The 23,416-nt window shown below is 44.2% G+C and overlaps 1 protein-coding gene across 7 annotated transcripts in view; it reads left to right on the top strand.

Moving 5' to 3' along the window:
- Positions 1–23,416, top strand: part of GRB10 (growth factor receptor bound protein 10) — a 218,390-nt gene that overhangs the window by 106,880 nt on the left and 88,094 nt on the right. For all 7 annotated transcript variants that reach the window (XM_070369916.1, XM_070369917.1, XM_070369918.1 and 4 more), the window contains one exon: positions 4,186–4,276. In XM_070369916.1, the coding sequence (XP_070226017.1) occupies positions 4,186–4,276 (91 nt within the window). The remainder of the gene's footprint in view (positions 1–4,185; positions 4,277–23,416) is intronic.

Here is a 23,416-nt window from a genome sequence, read left to right as displayed (position 1 = left end):
GAACCCTTGTCTGCATAGGTTGTAATGTGTGATGAGAGTGAAGATTGAGTGATAAATGGGCCTGTATGGACTGGTCAGTTTATGGCCTCATCTTTTTGTGCCCTGCCATATAAATGGCAGAGAAATGAAAGGGAATGCTTCTGGTTGGAGAAGAAACCAGGACAACACATAAAGGATGTTATTTATTTTTCTTTATAATGAGTGAAAGCAGTTCTCAAGGTGAAAATAATAAGCCTAAAACAAAAGTTCAGGAAACTTGGCTGCATTGAGTTAAACTCTGAGAATCAAAAATATGAGTAAATTTCAAACAAGGTGGGAAAATTACTCGCTACAAAAGGGATCAAGCTTTGTTTCTTATTATTTTAAAGAGCTTATCCTGGAAGCATTAAGAAGCAGACTGATGATGCTTCTGGTGAGCCGGGACCGCCCAGGCGTCCTGCAGGGGTCGTGTAGCCCATCTTCTAGATTTGCCACCTAACCCAGCAAGTCTGGACACTGTCCCTAAACCCTCAGCTGGGTGATGGTGTGAGGCTCCTTCATGGAGGGCTGGACTGGGAAAACCTGCACTGCTCCAGCTGGCCTGTCACAGGATAATCCAGAAGGAGAAAGACAAAGGGCTGATGTTCAACTCCATTATTTAAGACCTTCTTGTGAAAACCACTGCCTGCCTCTGGGATTGGCAAGAAAAAGTTCCAAAATTGTTACCTTCCACCTGCCGGTACCTGGGAACTGGGAAGGCAGCTGTTCTGTTTCCAGTGGAGGGTAACCTGGGAATGAGAGCTGGACAGTGTATCCAGACTCAAAACAAAAAGCACATAACTTTTGACCTGCTCCTTCTACTCTGGGGATTCTAAGAGAACGATCAGAAATGTGGACAAGTTCTATGCACAAAGGTGTTTGTTTGATTGTATTTATATTACCCGAAATTTGCAAATGACTGAAAGTGTTTCCAAGAGTAGTTTAGAATCTGGAAAAATGATACTTACCATTTTTTTTTTTAAAAAGAACATTTTGTGATGTAAATTGGGGGAAAATTTACATTTTTTTCAGAACAGAAAATTGTTTACACCCTATGATATGCACAGTGTCCAGCTGTGCGTGGTGAAGGTGCAAAACTCAGAAGAATGCTGCCTTACTCCACTGTCATGGGTCGCTGTTCTTCAGGTACTCAGTCATGTCTGACTGTGTTCGACCCCAAGGACAGCAGTACGCCAGGCTCCCCTGTCCTTCACTGTCTCCCGGAGTTTGTTCATATTCATGTCCATAGAATTTAGGCGAATTTTTATTTCTACTTTGTATTTTCAAATACTTATATGGGTAGTTTTAAAATTGGGGGAAAAAGGAAAAATATTTCTCTCAGATGGTAAAGGCTGATTGAACGGAGAACACTGGACTGTGGAGCTGTAGAAGTGGGTGGGTGACCTTAGATGGGGAGACTGCTGAATCCGGGGGCGGGCAGGGACCGCTCGGCTCTCTAGGCTTGGCAATCTAGCTCTATTCTCAGCACCTCAGGGGGGTCTTACCAGCATCCCTTTGGCTCCCAGACACCATGTCCTCGAAACCAATTTCTCCCTTCTTTCCTAATCAAAAACTTAAGTTTCTTAACAAATTGTACATTTGCCAGTAGGGTATTAATGAAAGAAATCATGTTACATGGCTACTTAATGTGGTATGCTAGAATTTTGAAAGGGCTGTTGGGGAACGTTTGTTGCCATGGAAATTTTTGAAAAGATGCGTTAAAATACAGCAGTGGGTGTCATGATGGTGATTCCGTTCTTATCAGGATCATTTGTAACCCCCATGTGATTCAAATGTAGCATAGACGCCGTCCCTAAATAATTCAGACATTGCATCTGCGCATACCCTGTGTGTGGATTTTTGTTTTCCTCTGAAAGAACAGATCAAAAACTGATTGGATAACATCCATGGGTGAAAGAGGTTCATTTTAATTTTTATCTTTATCCTTTTCTTTAGCATCTGTGTGTACTCAGTCACTCATTCATGTCTGAATGCGACCCCATGGACTGTTGCCCACCAGGCTCCTCTGTCTATGGGATTCTCCAGGCAAGAATCCTGGAGTGGGTTGCCATTTCCTCCTCAAGGGGAGCTTCCCAACTCAGGGACTGAACCTGTGTGTCTTGCATCGCCTGCACTGGCGGGTGAATTCTTTACACTGGCACTACCTGGGAAGTCCCTTAGCATCTAGATTTTCCTAACAGGCAAGCGTTACATCTGTGGTTTTAAAAACCGAAAGAGAGCTGGCCATTCCTTTCGAAGGGAGAGAACAGAGAGAGGGAAGCAAGTGAAAGTCTCCCTCCTTCAGAGGTCTTTGTCTGCTCTTCCCAGGTTTTCTGGAGGGAGGTGTGAAGGCCACTGTGCCTTCCCGGGGAGCAAGCATCTCCTTCCCTCCTGGGCTCTCTGAGCAGTGCTCCCCACGGTGGCCCCCAGCAGAGTGTGGACCAGACCCACCCTGTGGACAGAGAGTGGAGTCACAACCGTCCCCTCTCACTCAGGCAGACAGAGGCTCTGGGTGCAGAAGCCACTGACTAGGGGGCATTCAGGCCCTGAAGCATCTGTCAGAATGATGTGCTTTTTTGGAGTTTCTTGGGCAGCATGGGAGGGAAGGCATGTGTGCTCTGAAGCCCGGCTGCCTGGGCTCCAGTCTCAGGGCTGCCTCTAGTCATGGGGTGGTGCTGGGTGGCTGTGCCTTCTGTGGCCAGCTGGCAGAGGAAGCGCCGCAGGATGCTGGCGCTCGTGGACTGGGGGCATCTCGCACCTGCAGAGCTTTGCAGTACTAGGAAGGGGAGGTTGCTGATGGCACCTGCTTGTGTGTTCATGTTAATTTTTATTAATAGGTTTTTCCATGAAAATCTTATACTTTCTGACACAGTTCTAAAACCTAATTACAGAGATAAAACGTGCATTATAATAATTCCCAAAGTTTCTTTAATCTGCCAGAGAAATTTGCTATCTCTTCACCCCAGGTTAATCACTGCTAATATTTTCCTCTCAGCATGTAAAGAGTTTACAGGCCCATTTTCCACATCTTATTGAGTCTTTCATTGGATTGATTATAATCCCACGAAGAGGTTTTTCTGGAGTTGTGGGCTTGGTTTTAAGTTACTGTTTTAACTTTTACTGAAAATTTTTATCTTTACCTGAGGTCTGAAAAGTGCCACTGAATATTTACACCATTATGTATAAAATAAATGACCAACCAGCACCTACTGTGTGGCTCAAGGAACTCTACTCAGTATTCTGTAATAACCTATAAGGAAAAGAATCTGAAAAAGAATGAAGATCTGTATAACTGCATCACTTTGCTGTGCACCCAAAACTAACACAGTAAATCAACTAGACTCTGATAAAAATTAAAAAAAAAAAAAAAAAAGAGAGAGAGAAAATACTGAATACAAACCAGACAGTAGAGAGGATCAAAAATGCTATAAAGTTATCCTCTGAAAATATCAATAAAATGTTTATCTCACTAATCAATGAAATGAATCAAGAAAAATCCTACCAACAACTAATAACAGCAAAATAATAGTGATGTCTCTTCAGATCATAAAATCAGAGGGTGTTTTGACAATAAATTTGAAATTTTAGATGAAAATAGGCAAACTCCTATAAAAATATAACTTATTAAAACTGGTGTAAGAAAAAGTTTTAGTCTGAATAAATCTATAATATTAGAAAAAAAATTGTTTTAATGCCTCTGAGCTGCTGATGCTTTGTGGAGGGTCTGGTTATAAAACGGTCGTTGGGTGTTTGCATCCCAGGGGACAGACCGCCCAGGGCGTGATCACCGGTAATTGTTACAGAAAATCCTGTGCTCCACGGAATGCTAATTCTCTGCACTCCTGGCTTAAATCCTGCCGTTGACAATAATTCTTTTTGAATTGCTATTCAGGGAAAGCAATTTAAGCCAGAAAACAAGAGTAACTTTTCTTCCAACTCCCTTGCCAAGCAGGCTGTCCATTCTCGTGGTTAATTTTCCTTTTACAGTGTGTTTTAAACAACTGTCATTTAAAGTGAAAAAAAGTAAAAATTGGAAGGAAGGAAGAACTGGGGGAAGAAAAGCAGTGCTGGGGGTGGTGAGTGTGACAAGTGTGAAGTGGGTGTGGTGGGTGTGGCGGGTGTGGAGTGCTGCTTCTGACCAGAGCCTTTCCATACCCATCTCTGCAGGATAAGGTGGAGCAGACACCTCCTCAGCGTCCTGGGGAGCTGGCAGGACCTGGCTTCCCAGCGCCGCCCGACCGGCTGGCGAGCCACCAAGGTAAGGATGGAGCCGAGCGCTCCCCTGACCCAGGCTGTGATTCCCGTTATATTGTGCAGCGGTGCTCAGCATCGCAGTCTTAGGAATCCATTCCTGGCACTGACGTAAGAAGATGCTGGTCTCAGCTCGACTTTACCCCTTTAAGGAAAACACATTTTGTAAAAGAGAGGTACTTGGTTATATGTTCATAGAGTTTTCTTTCAATGAGCCGACTCCAGTGATTGAAACTTAAAAATCTATTTCATGTGAGTTTTCCCAGGATTCAACTTAAGCATAACCTTAAAGGCATATTCAGGGCTCCTCCATGGGGAGATCTTCTTAGTTTTTGGCATTTTTATTGGCAGTGAAACTATTGTGATGGCCAAAAAATTAATTCGGTTATTGAATTCATTGTTCACTGTGGTTGTCAGTGAAAATGAAAAATGTGTCCTTTAGTTAAGACCGAATGAAATTTTTTTTTTTCCCCCTGAATGAATTTTTTGGCCACTCTGATAGTCTTGCTTATATGCACTTGGCGGCTGTTTACCTAGCCAGGTAGAGATGCCTTCTATTCCTTCTGGTGAATTTCTGATGGACTCACCATGGGGGAGGAGGGAATGTCTTAAAGAGATACAAGGACTTAGTAAATTAGGTCTCATAAGCCCAAGCTTTGATGTAGTCCAGGGTTTAGGAAGAGAATTGTTCTGATCGTGTGATGGGACAGGAAAAGCACACAGGGGGCGCTTTAGATGATTAGAGCGCTTTGCTTTTGGCTGCGCTGGATCTGCATTGCTGCACATGCACTTTCTCTGGTTGCGGTGAGCGGGGACTCCTCTCTAGTCCCGGTGTGGGGGCTTCTTGTTGGGGTGGCTGCTCTTGTTGCAGCTCACGGGCTGTAGGTGTGCAGGCGTCTGTAGCTGTGGCTCATGGGCCCTGGACTGTGGGATCCAGTAGCCGAGGCGCACAAGCTCAGTTGCCCCATGGCAAGTGGTATCTTCCAGGACCAGGAATCGAACCTGGGTGCAGCGTGTCCCCTGCATTGCCAGGGAGAGCCTTAACCACTGGACCACTAGGGAAGTCCCTGTTGGAGAGTTTAAGTAACAGAAATTGCAGGGTTTAGAGCTGGTAGGGGTTAGAATACTTAGGTTTTCTTAATTACCTAAGGAGAAAGAGAGTGAAATTCAGCAATAGTAAAGTCAGGGAGGTGACCATGAAGTCAAAAGGATGTGTTCTCAAGTATTAGAAGATTTTAAAAGCAGTCAGGATTCCTGTGTCAAGCATAACTGTAGGGTCCCCTTTCAGAAGACCTTTGCAGTAGGTGATACAAGGGTAGGAGTACCAATTTGATCATGTTGGCTTTGAAACTTAGGGAAGATTCCATTTCTCTGCTAACAGGGAGTGAGTGAGCTGGGGTCTGCCCTGACTTGGGAACTGCAGCCAGGCATGGGGAAGTGAGCAGACGTGACTCCATGGTGAACTCAGCTTCCCAGAGAGGTCAGGCCCATCGTGACATGGACCACCTTCCCCTTCCATCCTCAGTCAGTCTGCAGACACAGCCCACAAAACAGGAAAGCCAAGGGGACTCCGCCTGGCTCACACAAGTTGGAGCTGTCTGCAGAGCAGTGAGTGATGCTGACGCCATGCCCAGTGGGCTGCAGGCTCCAAAGGCACCACTGATGGCGGGCAGTTCAGGCCCCAGGGAACAGTAGGGACCAAACTCATACAGTTCGCTGGGAGCTAGGGCAGGGTACACCTCAACCTGCGCCTGAAAGACCCTGGAAAATGGTCCTAGGCAGAGACCCACAGCACCCCAGACTCCCCTGAGGAGCACCCCTGAGCACTCCAAGCCCTAAGCACTTGGGAGGATGGGCAGGGAACACACAAGCCCAGTGCAGCATAGATGCCCCTACAAGCCAGCATCACCAGCATGGGCAGCTGTCTACTAGTAGGCACTGCAGCTCCTGGGATGGTGAGAGTGCCACTTTACACACACAGACACACAGATGAGTGTGTCTGTAATGCCCTGGAGATGAATGCAAGAATAACATCCACCAAGGAGGACAAGAAACTATGAAATATGATGGGAAGAAATGAAACAAGAAGATGGGGACCCTGAGAAGTTTGGGAAATGAGATGAATAGCCATTGCCATTTCCAAAATGCTGGATTTGGTCTAAAAAGAATGGGTGAGCTTGAGTCACCTCCCTCCAGCACTGGACACAGTCACCGACACCCATGGGGACAGGAGAGTGGAAGGCGTGGGGGTGGGATTTGAAGAGATGCTGGTGGAGAACGGGCCAGAACTGAGAAGACAGAATCCCAGCTGCACTCAGAAGACTAAGAGGAAAAATGGAGATTCACCCACATCCAAGAGTGTTTTGCATTATTCTGGAAAATGGAAGACAAAGAGAAACTCTGAAGGGAAACGACAGATTTCCCAGCCCAGGAATGGCCGATGGACGGATGGGTGATGTGGGCCCTATAGGAGCCAGAGAATGATACTGGAGTTTGTCAAGCTGTTGAGGGAAAAAGATCTGTTCATCTAAAATTTTATACCACCATCTCGTGAAAGCAAAACAAAGCTTTCAGATGAAGATTGAGGCAGTTTGCTACTAGTGAGAAAGACAGTGCACTAAGTCGTGTCCGACTCTTGCGACCCCATGGACTGTAGCCTGCCAGGCTCCTCTGTCTATGGGATTCTCCAGGCAAGGATACTGGAGTGGGTTGCCATTTCTTTGCTACTGGTAATCCTCACTAGAAGAGTGAATAAAAGTTGTACTTCTAGGAGAAGAAATATGAGTGGTGAGGAAGGCCCGAAGCATGAGAACGATAACAAACTGAGACAGGGGTTCTGAGTCTTGAGTTGGATTCCATGTGGATTGTTCGAATAAGGTAAAACTAAAACTTTGGGTATTTAGCCAGTGGGATTGTGTGTTTAAATGTGTGGTCAAATCATAATAAGACTTTAGTTAGGGTAAGAAGATTGTAGAGTAATTGAGACTACATGAGGAAAAAAAGATAGTTATGTGTTTCAAAATATTGTTGTTGTTGTTCAGTCTCTAAGTCTTTGTGACTCCATGGAATGCAGCAGACCAGGCTCCTCTGTCCTTCACTATCTCCTCAAATTCATGTCCATTGAGTTCGTGATGCCATCCAACCATCTCATCCTCTGTTGTCCCCTTCTCCTCCTGCCCCCAGTCCCTCCCAGCATCAGGGTCTTTTCCAATGAGTCGGCTCTTCACATCAGGTAGACAAAGTATTGGAGCTTCAGCTTCAGCATCAGTCCCTCCAATGAATGTTCAGGATTGATTTCCTTTAGGATTGACTGGCTTGACCTCCTTGCTGTCCAAGGGACTCTCATGAGTCTTCTCTAGCACCACAATTTGAAAGCATCAATTCTTCAGCGCTCAGCCTTCTTTATGGTCCAACTCGAACATCCGTACATGACTACTGGAAAAACCATAGCTTTAACTGTACGAACCTTGGTTGACAAAGTGATGTCTCTGCTTTTTAATACGTTGTCTAGGTTTCTCAATATTAGATGCAACTAAATTATTGATTATAATTAAGAATATGTGTAGGCTTCCCTGGTGGCTCAGAGGATAAAGTGTCTGCCTGCAATGCAGGAGACCCGGGTTTGATCCCTGGGTTGGGAAGATCCCCTGGAGAAGGAAATGGCAACCCACTCCAGTACTCTTGCCTGGAGAATCCCATGGGCAGAGGAGCCTGGCAGGCTACAGTCCATGGGGTCGCAAAGAGTCAGACACAACTGAGCGACTTCTCACACACACAAGAATATGTCTATAATCTAGTTTATGTCCTAGCAGGAAAAAAATATAAGGGAATCTATATTTTATTAAAAAAACAAGCAACATCAAGCAAAAAAGGAATAAAAACAAGATATGAACTAAAAAGGATGTCAAACAAGGTATGAAATATGAGGTGTAATTCCAAGAATACCTCTAACAGTATTGATAGGTTCAAATTAGTAGAAATACACAGAACCCTGCACCTAAGAGACAGACTGATTCTTCTCTAAAATCTGTATAACTCTAAAAAGTTGACCATATATGGGAAGTTGAACTAAATTTTAAGCCGTCCATTTCATGCATGCCATGGTCTTTGACCCAGCATGATTAAATCTGAAGTCAAGAGAAAAAGTTCAAAACAAAATGTGTAAGCATATTTGTGTACACATAACTTTACCACATGTGCACGAAGAGCAAATCACTGAAAATACCAGTTGCTTAGAACTGAATAAAAAGGACATCTATTATAGATTGAAAAGTTATATAGTGCTACCAAAATGGTGTTTAAAACTAAATTTCTGATCTTTGAAAGGAGGAAAAATTGAAATTAGAAGAATGAAAGGTGAATAACTCTAAGGAATGTAGAAGGAAGTCACTACAAAAATTAAGATCAGAAATTACTGAAATGATGAAGAAAATATCAATAGACAGGAACAGAACCAAAGCCAGTGCTTTCCTAAAATCTACCAAAATCACAAATGCTCAGGGGGAAGAAGGACATACAGGAGAATCATATGAACAGCAGGTCAGAGATTAAAAAAGTAAAATAAGAAAACCATGAATGACTTTATGCCAGTAAATGTGAAATTATGCAGTAAATGGATAATTAATATACTGCAAAGATATACAAACAAAATTGCAACACCAAATGCTGGAGAGAATATAGAGCAACAGGAGCTCTTATCTTTGCTGGTGGGGATGCAGAATGGTGCAGCCACTCTGGAGGATGGTTTGAAAGTTTCTTACAAACAAACCATCTTCCTACCATATGAAACAGCCAGTCATGTTCCCTGGTATTTGCTCAAAGGAGTTGAAAATTTTTATCCACATGAAAATTTGCACACAGATATTTATAGCAGCTTTATTCATAATTGCCAGAACTTGGAAGCAACCAAGATGTCCTTCAGTAGGTGAATGGAAAAATAAAACGTGGGACACCCAGACAACGCACTATTATTCAGGGCTGAAGATAAATGAGCTACGAAGCCATGAAAAGATGCAGACAATCTTAACTGCATATTACTAAGTAAAAGAACCAGTCTGAAAAAGGCTGCATGCAGTGCAAATCTAACTATATGATACTCTGGAAAAGGTAAAACTATGGAGATGGTTTAAAAGAAAAAAAAAAAAATCAGTGATAGCCAAAGGCAGCTGTGGGGAAAGATGAATAGGCGGAACAGAGAGGATTTTTAGGGCAGTGAAAATACTCTGTGTGATATAAGGCTGGACATCATCACTTCCCTGGTAGCTCAGCTGATAAAGAATCTGTATGCAGTGCAAGAGACCCTGGTTCAATTCCTGGGGCAGGAAGATCCCTGGAGAAGAGATAGGCTACCCACCCCAGTATTCTTGGGCTTCCCTGGTGGCTCAGACAGTAAAGAATCTGCCTGCAATGCGGGAGACCTGGGTTTGATCATTGGCTTGGGAAGATCCCCTGGAGGAGGGCATGGCAACCCATTCCAGTGTTCTTGCCTGGAGAAGTCCATGGACAGAGGAGCCTGGTGGGCTGCAGTCCATGGAGTTGCAAAGACTCAGACATGACTGCGTGACTAAGCACAGCACATCACAATGGGCACATTTATTCAAAACCATAGAGTGCACCAAAATTCACCAAGAGTGAACCCTAAGGTCTGCTCTAGACTTTGCATGATTACGATGTATCAGTGTTGGTTTATCCTTGGTAAAAAAGGTACCATTCTGGTGAGAGATGGGGATCATGGAAGGGTGGCTATGCATGTATGGGGGTCAGAGATAAATGGGAAATCCCTGAATCTCCGTTTCAATTTTATTGTAAACCTGAAACTGCTCTAGAGAAAAGTCTTTAAAAAGACAACAAAACTGGTTGCATATGAAAGAAGAAATAGCTTAGAGATTACCTTTGAAAACCAAGCATTTTTCTTCTGTGCCATGTGAATTAAACATTGTTGACCTGATGGAAAATACAGCTCTGTGAGTAGACAGCACTGAAACATTTTAGGTGGAGAATCCTGAGGAAATAGTGAAGAGAGTTGAAAAAGAAGAAACATAGTGGACTCCTGGAGAAATACAAAATTTTATTAAAGAAAGAACCCTGACAGACGGAGTCCCTTAGAACTTCCACCTCCTCAGAAATGCTCAGGGAGTTCTGCAGATGAGTGTCACGAAGCCTTCAAATAAAATATCCTGTCTCTATTTATGCCAGTGGCTGAAGAGAGAGGGCACGTGCTTTTCTGCCCATTTTATAATGTTCTGTAATTTTGCAAGAGACAGTCCAAGAAATTCAAGTACAGACCTATTTCGCATATTAACAAACAACTAGAAAGTCTGGATACCATTGATGAATCGAGTTTACCAGTTTAACTTAAATAAAACAGAAACAAATGTTATGACTAGGTTGGGTTTATCATAATAATGTAAGGATGCTTTCCATCATTAGACTGAACACATTTAACATTCAAAAAGATTAAAGGAAAAGAAAATGATCATCTTACTGGAAACAAAAAGATTAACAAAGTTCACCCACTCATATAACGAGAAACAGACAATAACAACCACGCACTTTCTATTATTATATATAAAGCAGGACAGATCTTCCTCAGCTTACATACCCCTGTAAACTGATTGCAAGTTGACAACATCATTGTCAGAAATGCCTTTAATATACCTAACCAGAGCTTAGCCTCATCCACCTTAAAGGTTTTCAGAAGAGTTACATTACAGTTGGACAAAGTCTAACACAAAGCAATTTCATAATGAACTATCTCACCTAATTTATTGAATGCTTAGAAGTGAGTGGCAGAACAGTTGTCTCAGTCCGGGTGGTTGTAAGTGTACCGATGGTTTCCCCTTGTAACTGTAGGGGCTGCCTGGGTGCTGAGGCTCACTGCTGTGCGTCACAAGAGAGGGTTAGACAGCGTGTCACTAGCCTGGGAAAGGTCAAAGCTCAGAACTCACAGTGCAGGTTCCATTGAATGTGCATCACTCTCACCACGGTGAAGTCGAAAACCAGTAAGTGGAAGTACAGTAAGTCAGGGGCTGTCTGTATTGAAAGAAACCGCTGTGACCTGTTTTTTTAAAAAATATCTATTTATTTATTTGACCTGGGAAAAATTTATTTATTTGGCCTGGGAAACCAGTCAATCCTAAAGGAAATCAGTCCTGACTCTCATTGGAAGGACTAATGCTGAAGCTGAAACTCCAGTACTTTGGCCATCTGATACAAAGAACTGACTCATTGGAAAAGACCCTGATGCTGGGAAGGATTGAAGGCAGGAGGAGAAGGGGACGACAGAGGATGAGATGGTTGGATGGCATCACCAACTCGATGGACATGAGTTTGAGCAAGCTCCGAGAGTTGGTGATGGACAGGGAAGCCTGGTGTGTTGCAGTCCATGGGGTCACAAAGAGTTGGACACGACTGAGCAACTGAACTGGACTGATTTATTTCGCTTTCCTGGGTCTTAGTTGAGGCATGTGGGATCTTTCAGTTGTAGCATGTAGAATCTGTTTTCCTGACCAGGGATGAAACCTGGGCCCCCTGCACGGGAAGAGCAGAGTCTTAACTAGTGGACCACTCAGGAAATTCAAAAACCTCCGCAAGCTGTTTAAAGTCCACCGAAGAAGAAGAGGAGACTGAAAAAGCTGGCTTAAAGCTCAGCATTCAGAAAACGAAGATCATGGCATCCGGTCCCATCACTTCATGGGAAATAGATGGGGAAACAGTGGAAACAGTGTCAGACTTTATTTTGGGGGGCTCCAAAATCACTGCAGATGGTGACTGCAGCCATGAAATTAAAAGACGCTTACTCCTTGGAAGGAAAGTTCTGACCAACCTAGACAGCATATTCAAAAGCAGAGATATTACTTTGCCAACAAAGGTCTGTCTAGTCAAGGCTGTGGTTTTTCCAGTGGTCATGTGAGAGTTGGACTGTGAAGAAAGCTGAGCGCTGAAGAATTGATCCTTCCGAACTGTGCTGTTGGAGAAGACTCTTGAGAGTCCCTTGGACTGCAAGGAGATCCAACCAGTCCATCCTGAAGGAGATCAGTCCTGGATGTTCATTGGAAGGACTGATGCTGAAACTGAAACTCCAATACTTTGGCCTCCTCATGGGAAGAGTTGACTCATTGGAAAAGACTCTGATGCTGGGAGGGATTGAGGGCAGGAGGAGAAGGGGATGACAGAGGATGAGATGGCTGGATGGCCTCACCGACTTGATGGACATGAGTTTGAGTGAACTCTGGGAGTTGATGATGGACAGGGAGGCCTGGCGTGCTGCGAATCATGGGGTCACAAAGAGTCAGACACGACTGAGTGACTGAACTGAAATGAAGATGTATAGAACCAGCATCCATGATGGAGAAATATTGGAGTATGTCCCTGAAAATCAGGAATGACAGGAAGGACTGCTGTCACAAGAGGTCTTCACCAGTATCATAAACAAACACAAAATGAGAAATACAAACACCAAGAGGAAGAAAGGAAATCAGCGCCTTTCTGCAAATGACACTATTATCCATGTAGAACACCCATTTAAACCATTCAAACTGGTGGATAAGTGAGATAAACAGATAAAATTTAATAATACCTTGTGCAACAGCTTCCCTGATGGCTCAGTTGGTAAAGAATCTGGCGGTATAGGAGACCCGGATTTGATCCCTGGGTGGGGAAGATCCCCTGGAGAAGGAAATGGCAACCCACTCCAATATTCTTGCCTGGTTAAATCCCATGGAGAGAGGAGCCTGGTGGGCTATAGTCCATGAGGTCACAAGAGTCAGGCACAACTGAATGACTATACCAACAACAATGCAAATAGAAATCCCACTTTACATAATTATGAAAATTTAAGGTATCTAGAAATAAATTCAACTAGATTACTTGACATTGTTAAAGGACATAAAAAAGACCTGAATAAGTGGAGACTAATCATATATTCACAAATCATAAGACAAATCATGAGAGTGTTACATCTTCCCAAGTTTAAATTTAGTGCAGCTGAAACCAAGTTTTGAATCGTTTTGGTGTGACTTGACAGATGGCTCTTTCCTCTAATATGGACGAGTGAAAGCCAATAACAGCAGAGACAAATTAGAAGATAAGCAAAGCACATGGAGACAGAAAAGGGTGATTCTCACCATTAGGTAGCAAGGCTGCTTGTGAGGCATTGCCGTTAGCAAAGCATGTTGTTGTGTCAAGGGTGGACAGATAGACATCCCCTAAAGAGACCCACACAGTTACAGAAGCAGCACCCCACAGAGGAATTGTGGCAGATCCTGAGGATAGGGGGCCTGAGACTCCTCCAGAGTTGAGCAAGGACAGGAGTTGGGGGACCTCCTGGGTCCCTGCCATCCATGATCCACAATCATCAATTTCAGGTCAGTGACTCTTTAAAAACAATACTTTTATGTCTTTTCTAATAGGAAGAACTAATGGGAAGTGAGCATCTTTATACCTTCAGGCTGAGAAGGAAGTTTCTAAATAAGACTGTTGTTGTTTAGTCGCTAAGTTGTGTTCAGCTCTTTGTGACCTCATGGACTGCAGCATGCCAGGCTTCCCTGTCCTTCACTATCTCCTGGGGTTTGCTCAAACTCATGTGCATTGAGTTGGTGATGCCATCCAGCCATCTCATCCTATGCTGCCCTCTTCTCCTCCTGCTCTCAATCTTTCTCAAAATCAACGTCTTTGCAATGAGTAGACTCTTTGCATCAGGTGGCCAAAGTATTAGAACTTCAGCATCAGTCTTTCCACTGAATATTCAGGGTTGATTTCCTTTAGGATTGACTGATTTGATCTCCTTGCGGTCCAAGGGACTCTTAAGAATCTTTTCCAGGACCACAATTTGAAAGCATCAAGTCTTTGGTTCTCAGTCTTCTTTATGGTCCAACCCTCACTTATGTACACGACTACTGGAAAAGCCATAGGTTTGAGTATACAGACCTTTGTCAGCAAAGTAATGTCTCTGCTTTCTAATATGCTGTCTAGATTTGTCATAGCTTTCTATCAAAGAGCAAGCGTCTTTTAATTTCATGGCTGCAGTTACCATCCACAGTGATTTTGGAGCCCAAGAAAATAAAATCTGTCAGTGCTTCCACTTTTTCCCCTTCTGTTTGCCAGGAAGGGATGGGACCAAGAGGCCCCAATCTTAGTTTTTTTTAATGTTTAGTTTCAAGCCAGGTTTTTCACTTTCCTCTTTTACCCTCATCAAGAGGCTCTTTAATCCCTCTTCGCTTTCTGCCATTAAAGTGCTATCATCTTCATATCTGAGGTTGTTGATATTTCTCCTGGCAAACTTGATTCTAGCCTGTGATTCATCCAGCCCCTCATAGTGCGTGATGTATGCTGTGTAAAAATTAAATAAGCAGGGTGACAATATATAGGCTTGTCATACTCATTTCCCAATGTTGAACCAGTCAGTTGTTCCATGTCTGGTTCTGTGTTGCTTCTTGACCTGCATACAGGCTTCTCAGGAGGCAGGTAAAGGACTCTGGTATTCCCATCTCTTTAAGAATTTTCCACAGTCAGTGAAGAGGGAGTAGATGTTTTTCTGGAACTCTCTTGCTTTCTCCATGATCCAATGATTGTTGGCAGTTTAATCTCTGGTTTCTCTGCCTTTTCTAAATCCAGCTTGTACATCTGGAAGTTCTCAGTTCACTTACTATTGAAGACTAGTTTGAAGGATTTTCAGCATAACCTTGCTTGCATGTGAAATGAGTACAATTGTATATTAGTTGAAACATTCTCTGGCATTGCTCTTCTTTGGGATTTGAATGAAAACTGACCTTTTTCAGTCCTGTGGCCACTGCTGAGTTTTCCAAATTTGCTGGCATATTGAGTGCAGGACTTTAACAGCATCATCTTTTAAGATTTGAAATAACTCAGCTGGAATTCCATTACTTCCACTAGCTTCATCACAGTAATGCTTCTTAAGGGCCACTTGACACTCCAGGATGTCTGGCTCTAGGTGAGTGATTACACCATCTTGGTTATCTGAGTTATTAATACTTTTTCTGTACAGTTCTTCTGTATATTCTTTCTAGCTCTTCTTAATCTCTTCTGCTTCTATTAGGTCCATACCATTTCTGTCCTTTACTGTGCCCATCCTGGCATGAAATTTTCCCTTGATATCTCCAATTTTCTTGAAGAGATCTCTAGTCTTTTCCACTGTATTGTTTTCCTCTTATTTCTTTGCATTGTTCACTGAGGAAGGCTTTCTTATCTCTGTTGCTATTCTTTGGAACTCTGCATTCAGTTAGCTATGGTTTTCCATTTCTCCCTTGCCTTTTCTTTTCTCAGCCATTTATAAAACCTTCTCAGACAACCACTTGCCTTCTTGTATTTCTTTTTCTTTGGAATGGTTTTGGTCACCGTCTTCTATAGAGTGTTACAAACCTCTGTCCGTAGTTCTTCAGGTACTCTGTTACCAGATTTAATCCCTTAAATCTATTTGTCACCTCTACTGTATAATCATAAGGGATTTGATTTAAGTCATAACTGAATGGCCTAGTGGTTTTCCCTACTTTCTTCAGTTCAAGCCTAAATTTTGCAATGAGGAGCTGATGATCTGAGCCACAGTCAGCTCTCGATCTTGGTTTTGCTGACTGTATAGAGCTTCTCCTTCTTCGGCTGCAAAGAATATAATCAATCTGATGTCAGGATTGACCATCCGGTGATGTTCATGTGTAGAGTCTTCTCTTATGTTGTTGGAAGAGGGTGTTTGCTATGACCAGTGTGTTCTCTTGGCAAAACTCTTTTAACCTTTGCTCTGCTTCATTTTGTACTCCAAGACCAAACTTGCCTGTTCTCTAGGTATCTCTTGACTTCCTACTTTTGCATTCCAGTTCCCTGTGATGAAGTTTAGTCAGTTCAGCCTCTCAGTCGTGTCTGACTCTTTGCGACCCCATGGACTGCAGCACACCAGGCTTCCCTGTCCATCACCAACTCCTGGAGTTCACCCAAACTCATGTCCATTGAGTCGCTGATGCTATCCAACCATCTCATCCTCTGTCATCCGCTTCTCCTCCCGCCTTCAATCTTTCCCATCATCAGGGTCTTTTCAAATGAGTCAGCTCTTCACATCAGGTGGCCAAAGTATTGGATCTTCAGCTTCAACATCAGTCCTTCCAATGAACATCCAGGACTGATTTCCTTTAGAATGGACTGGTTGGATCTCCTTGCAGTCGAAGGGACTCTCAAGAGTCTTCTCCAACACCACAGTTCAAAAGCATCAATTCTTCAGTGTTCAGCTTTCTTTATAGTCCAACTTTCACATCCATACATGACTACTGGAAAAACTATAGCCTTGACTAGATGGACCTTTGTTGGCAAAGTAATGATGTCTCTGCTTTTTAATATGCTATCTAGGTTGGTCATAACTTTCCTTCTAAAGAGTAAACATTTTAATTTCATGGCTGCAGTCACCATCTGCAGTGATTTTGGAGCCCCAAAAAATAAAGTCAGCCACTTTTTGTACTGTTTCCCCATTTATTTCCCATGAAGTGATGGGACTGGATGCCATGATCTTAGTTTTCTGAGAACTAAGATGTCCTATGATGAAAAGGACACCTTTTTTGGTGTTAGCTCTAGAAGGTCTTATAGGTCTTAATAGAATCGTTCAACTTTAGCTTCTTTGTCATTATGGTTGGGGCATAGACTTGAATTACTGTGATGTTGAATGGTTTGCTTTGGAAATGAACTGAGCTCATTCTGTTGTTCCTGAGATTGCACCCAAGTATTGCATTTGGACTCTTTTGTTGACTATGAGGGATGTTCCATTTCCTCTAAGTGATTCTTGCCCACAGAGGTAGATATGATGGTCATCTGAATTAAATTCGCCCATTCCCTTCCATTTTAGTTCATGTCAATGTTCACTCTTTGCCATCTCCTGCTTGACCACGTCCAATTTACCTTGATTCATGGACCTAACCTTCCAGGTTCCTATGCAATACTGTTCTTCACAGCATTGGATTTTACTTTCACCACCAGACACATCCACAACTGAGCATCGTTTCTGCTTTGGCCCAGTTACTTCATTCTTTCTGGAGCTATGAGTAATTGCCGTCCACACTTCCCTAGTAGCATATTGGACACCTTCCAACCTGGGGAGCTCAACTTTCAGTGTCTTATCTTTTTGCCTTTCATACTTTTCACAAAGTTCTCACAGCAAGAATACTGGAGTACTTTGCCGTTTGCTTCTTCAGTGGACCACATGGTTAATGTAAAAAAGAGAAAGAAAGAAAGAAAAGTCCTATGTGTGAGAGAAACAGTCAAATAGAAAAACTGGCAAAAAGCAAGAGCAGTTTGCAGAAAATGCCATCATGCTGTATATCTGATGCTGGATTCTCGTTTTACATGGAAGCCTGGAGGCCGGCTTGGCAGGGCTGGGCGGAGCCTGTTCTCCAGGTCTGTGATGTGGAGTAGAGCAGGGCTTCCCTAGTGGCTTAGAAGGTAAAGAATCTGCCTGCAGTGTAGGAGACCCGGCTTCAATCCCTGGATTGGGAAGATCCCCTGGAGAAGTAAATGGCGACCCACTCCATTGTTCTTGCCTGGAGAATCCCATGGACAGAGGAGCCTGGCAGGCTACATACAGTCCATGGGGTCTCAAAGAATAGGACATGACTTAGTGACTAACGCTTTCTTTATTTTTCTCTGTCTCAGGTGCCACATTGCTCAGCATCCATCTAGCGCCCCAGCAGCCCTGTATGTCTGTGTCCACGTACTCTGTGTGTGTGTGTGTGTGTGTGTGTGTGTAGGGGGGCAGGGCTTGGGTTTGCAGCCATCACGCAGTGCAGCACAGAAGTGGTGGCCCTCCCAGATGGGGTGGTTCTGCAGCCTGCCCTGTGGGGAACCCCCTCCTGCATCCCTTAGCCTTCCCTCCTTCCCTTGGTACCTCCGCTCTGGAAGTTCTTGCTAACAAGATGCCTCGGGGCACAGGACAGCACTTGACAGAGACAGAGCTCTGCTCTCTGGTGCTTCCTTAACCCTCAGGCATCCAGAGGCTCTGACTCGGCCTCAGGTGTCTGTTATGTGTTTGATCTGGTCCTTTGCAAGGGACTTGATGTTAGAGTAAAAGATTTGCTGTGACTTTCCTTGACCTGTTCCTTCCCTCTGGTAAAGAGGATTTACACTCTGGTTTCTGTTAGCTCATTCCTAACATAAGCAGCTTATTTTTGTGTGAGGGTTGCTAAACATGCTTCGGACATTTCCCAGCAGCAGGCTACAGAAGGGCTGCTCTTCCTTGGACAGTGGGTGGTTTTGCAATAGCTGGGATTACTGTCTGGACAGTATTTTAAAACTGTGTTTTTATTAGGGTAAACTATCCACAACATAACATTTGCTGTCTTAACCTTTCTAAGTATACGATGTAATGGCATTCATTACGTTCATAGTGTTGTGCAGTTTTCACCACTGTCTATTTGAGAAATTCTGTACCATCCCGAATAGAAACTCTGTACCGTTAAGTGAGAATCCGCTCAGCTCCTGGTAACTTCTGTGTTACTCTCTGTTTGCCTTTTCTAGGTACTTCATGTGAGTGGACTCACTTGTCCTTTTGTGTCTGGCTTGTTTTACTTAGTGTAATGTTCTCAGGGTTCATCTTGGTTGTAGCATGTATGAGAATTCCGTTCTTCTCGCTGAATCGTATTTTGTTGTCTGCAGACTCTAAGTGCTTACCATTTCAGCTGTCAGCCTACCCCTGGTTGGCCTCCGCCTTTTGGCTGCTGTGAATATGCTGTGAAGAACATGGGTATGCACATAGCTGTTTTAGTCTCTGCTCTCAGTTCCTCTGGGTACATACTCAGGAGTGGAATTTCTTAATACTATGGGAATTCTATGTTTAGCTTTTTCTTGACAATATTTTTGAGATGTGAGGCTTCAGAAAATTGTGCATTTTAAACAGTTGTGTCTGAGCAAGAATACTTGCTCAGCACTGAAGCTGAGTGGTCCAGCCGTGTCCTGGTCCACTTGGAAGATGACAACTGAGAGGAAATGCCCTGAGGAGCAGAGAGGTTTGAAATCCACCTGCACACGCACTGTGGCTGCGTTCTCTTTGGAGATGGAACCATGTATGCACACGGCCAAGCCTCCTGAGATGTGATCAAAACATCACCCACGATCCCCAGAGTCCTGAACCTCAAAAACAGAATCAGTTCCCTGACTCAGAAGGAGACTCCAAAATCCAGCCTTCGTCTCCCTGCATCAAGGAACGCCTTCTGGACTCTGGCTTCCCATGGTCTTGTTGCCCCGTCACAGCTCTTTTCTGCTCTGCTTACTTCTCTGGGTTTCCTTTAGACCAGAAGTCTTGTTATTAGGGTGCAGTTTTAGTGTGCACAGTTGTATTTGGTGGGGTGCTTTTTTCTAGGGGCAGTGGAGAGGAAGGATGTAGAGTGGGGCCATTTCAAAAACCTCAATATTTCATGGAGTAGTCTGTAGAAAAGACCAAAATTAAAAAAGACTGTCGTTTACCAGAGCTGGCAATGTAGGTCCATAAAGATCATCTTGTTTTGGATGGTCCCCTTCAGGAACCGTTCTGATGTCCCCAGACGCTGGGGGTGGCCAGGTGTGAGGCGGCTGCTCTGCCTCTTGGTTTATCTTGCCCTGTGACAGTGGGCGAGTTAGTAAGAGCCTTGCAATATAGATTATTCGTTTGCATACGCCCATCTTGCATAATTATTATGAAAATTAATAACAGTGATGATGATGATAACTTGGGATCCTGTGCGTGTCCCATTGTGTCATCTAGTCATCGAAGGCACCGAGGGGGAAACCGAGGTCAGCGCGCATCCAGAAATGTCAGAGAAGTCACACGCCAGTGAAACTGGAGCCAGCAACAAGTCTCTCCCCCTTTACGTTTTGAGATAATGGAGGGGAAACATAACACACACCTGTACAGAAAAGCCACCTTCTAAGTGTTACTTCGTGTATCAAAGTTTTCCCCTTTCTTCTGAGATGATGCATATCTTAAGGGCAGGAAGCATGTCCTACTAATGATTTCAAAGGTTCTGCTGAAGTGCCTTGTCCAGAGTTGGACTTTGTAGATACTGGTTTAAAGGATTTCTGAAGGCACCTGTGGTTCCCAGGAAGATCCTGCATTCCCATGTGAATCTTCCACATGGGGAGTTCTGTTGATTCCAGGTGTGCAGCGACAAAGACCAGTTAGCAAAGCCCCTCCCTTCTCATGCCGCTAATGAAGCGTCGGGAGCCTTGGTGTGAGAAGCCGTTTTCTGCGCATTTTCTCCCTGATCGTCTATCTGGCTCTGCTGTGTGGCTGCGGCACTTCTCTCTGGCCCTTTCGGATCCTGGTGTGGCTACAGAATGAACGGCCAGCTGCTGCTGCTGCAATATTCACGGACCCGCCTGGCAAGACCTCACTCTCCCTTCTGGCTTCTGCTCACACTGTACCTGCACACATGTCCCCTGGACGCCAGCTGCACAGACTGGCCTCTCCCATTCTGGCCTCTCCTTTAGTCTGTGCACCCTCAGCCCACCCCACTGGCAACACTGGCTGTTCTTCTCCATGCGGACACACTATTCCTTCCTTCGGTCCTGACTCAGACACCATGACCACCTTCCAGAACACCTGCCTCTTAAATGAGCTACTTCCTTTTGGGTTTTCTCCTATGGCTTTTTACTTTTCCAAATTTATCATACTTTGTTTTGCTGCTGCTGCTGCTAAGTTGCTTCAGTCGTGTCCGACTCTGTGCGACCCATAGACGGCAGCCTACCAGGCTCCCCCGTCCCTGGGATTCTCCAGGCAAGAACACTGGAGTGGGTTGCCATTTCCTTCTCCAATGCATGAAAGTGGAAAGTGAAAGTGAAGTCGCTCAGTCGTGTCCGACTCTTTGCGACCCCATGGACTGCAGCCTACCAGACTCCTCCGTCCATGGGATTTTCCAGGCAACAGTACCGGAGTGGGGTGCCATTGACTTCTCTGACACTTTGTTTTATGGCATGCCAAATACATATGTGTCTTTCTTATTTATTTCTAGGTTCCTTGAGATTGGGGATCTTTTGTTTTTGTTTTTAATCTTTGGGGAAAACTGAGAGACTGTTGGTTCTTTAGCCAAACTGAAGTAAAAATCAAGACTTGGCCAATAGCTGAGTGAGGTTGTGTGTGTGTTTTAACCTCTCTGGGCCTTGGCTGTCTAACCCTGTGATATGGGTGAGATAGCTCGGGGGTGTAGTACAGGGGTGACCTGAAATGCTGCAGCACATCTCCTGTAGTGACTCCCCCACTCTTTCTGAAAATCACTCTGCTGACCTCTGTGCAGCATGTTTGTCACAGCAAACAGAGAATTTGTTGTTGTTCAGTCGCTCAGTTGTGTCCGACTCCCTGCAATGCCATGGACTGCAACACAACCAGGCGACCCTGTCCTTCACTATCTCCCAGAGTTTGCTCAAACTCATGTCCATTGAGTCAGTGATGCCATCCAATCATCTTATCCTCTGTCACCCCCTTCTCCTCCTGTTCTGAATCTTTCCTAGAATCAGGGTCTTTTCCAATGAGTCAGCTCTTCGCATCAGATGTCCAGAGTTATTGGAGCTTCAGATCAGTCCTTCCAAGGAATATTCAGAGTTGATTTCCTTTAAGATTGACTGGTTTTATCTCCTTGCAGTCCAAGAGACTCTCAAGAGTCCTCTCCAACACCACAGTTCAAAAGCATCAATTCTTTGGCACTCAGCCTTCTTTATGGTCCAGCTCTCACATCTGTACATGACTAATAGATCATCAAAAAAGCAAGAGAGTTCCAGAAAAACATCTATTTCTGCTTTACTGACTATGCCAAAGCCTTTGACCATGTGGATCACAATAAACTGTGGAAAATTCTGAAAGAGATGGCAATACCAGACCACCTGACCTGACTCTTGAGAAACCTATATGCAGATCAGGAAGCAAACAGTTAGAACTGGACATGGAACAACAGACTGGTTCCAAATAGGAAAAGGAGTACGTCAAGGCTGTATATTGTCACCCTGCTTATTTAACTTCTATGCAGAGTACATCATGAGAAATGCTGGGCTGGGAGAAGCACAACCTGGAATCAAGATTGCCGGAAGAAATATCAATAACTTCAGATATGCAGATGACACCACCCTTATGGCAGAAAGTGAAGAGGAACTCAAAAGCCTCTTGATGAAAGTGAAAGTGGAGAGTGAAAAAGTTGGCTTAAAACTCAACATTCAGAAAACGAAGATCATGGCATCCAGTCCCATCAATTCATGGGAAATAGATGGGGAAACAGTGTCAGACTTTATTTTGGGGGGCTCCAAAATCACTGCAGATGGTGACTGCAGCCATGAAATTAAAAGACACTTACTCCTTGGAAGGAAAGTTATGACCAACCTAGATAGCATATTCAAAAGCAGAGACATTACTGTGCCAACAAAGGTCCGTCTAGTCAAGGCTATGGTTTTTCCAGTAGTCATGTATGGATGTGAGAATTGGACTGTGAAGAAAGCTGAGCGCTGAAGAATTGATCCTTCTGAACTGAGGTGTTGGAGAAGACTCTTGGGAGTCCCTTGGACTACAAAGAGATCCAACCAGTCCATCCTAAAGGAGATCAGTCCTGGGTGTTCATTGGAAGGACTGGTGCTGAAGCTGAAACTCCAGTACTTTGGCCACCTCACGCAAAGAGTTGACTCACTGGAAAAGACCCTGGTGCTGGGAGGGATTGGGGGCAGGAGGAGAAGGGGATGACAGAGGATGAGATGGTTGCATGGCATCACCAACTCGCTGGACATGAGTTTGCATAAACTCCAGGAGTTGGTGATGGACAGGGAGGCCTGGCATGCTGCAGTCCATAGGATCGCAAGAAGTCAGACATGCCTGATTGACTGAACTGAACTGAAAACACTGAATTAGGCTCTGCCACGTCGGAACTTGGAGTCGGAAACAGTGAGTTCGGGACCTATAAAGCCTTCCCTTTTTTCCACTTTCCATCTGTAAGTGGAATCCTGCCCAAGGCAGCACCCAGCGTCCCACCAGATGCCAGCTGCTCATGTTCCAGTGTGATCTGTGGGCAGAGCTTGGGACTAAAGGCAGTGGTTTAAGGAGAGATTGATCGTACATCATAAGGCTCCTGGTACCTAGAAGGACCCATACTTGGCTTACATGCTGCTGGAGTGAAGAGGCAGTAATGGGAAGCGAGCCTTCTGCCCAGGG

Source organism: Bos mutus, chromosome 4, assembly GCF_027580195.1.
Source record: "Bos mutus isolate GX-2022 chromosome 4, NWIPB_WYAK_1.1, whole genome shotgun sequence".
Taxonomy (NCBI): Eukaryota; Metazoa; Chordata; class Mammalia; order Artiodactyla; family Bovidae; genus Bos; species Bos mutus.
The sequence above is the reverse complement of the archived record's forward strand: the minus strand, read 5'-3'. Positions and strand labels throughout refer to the sequence as shown.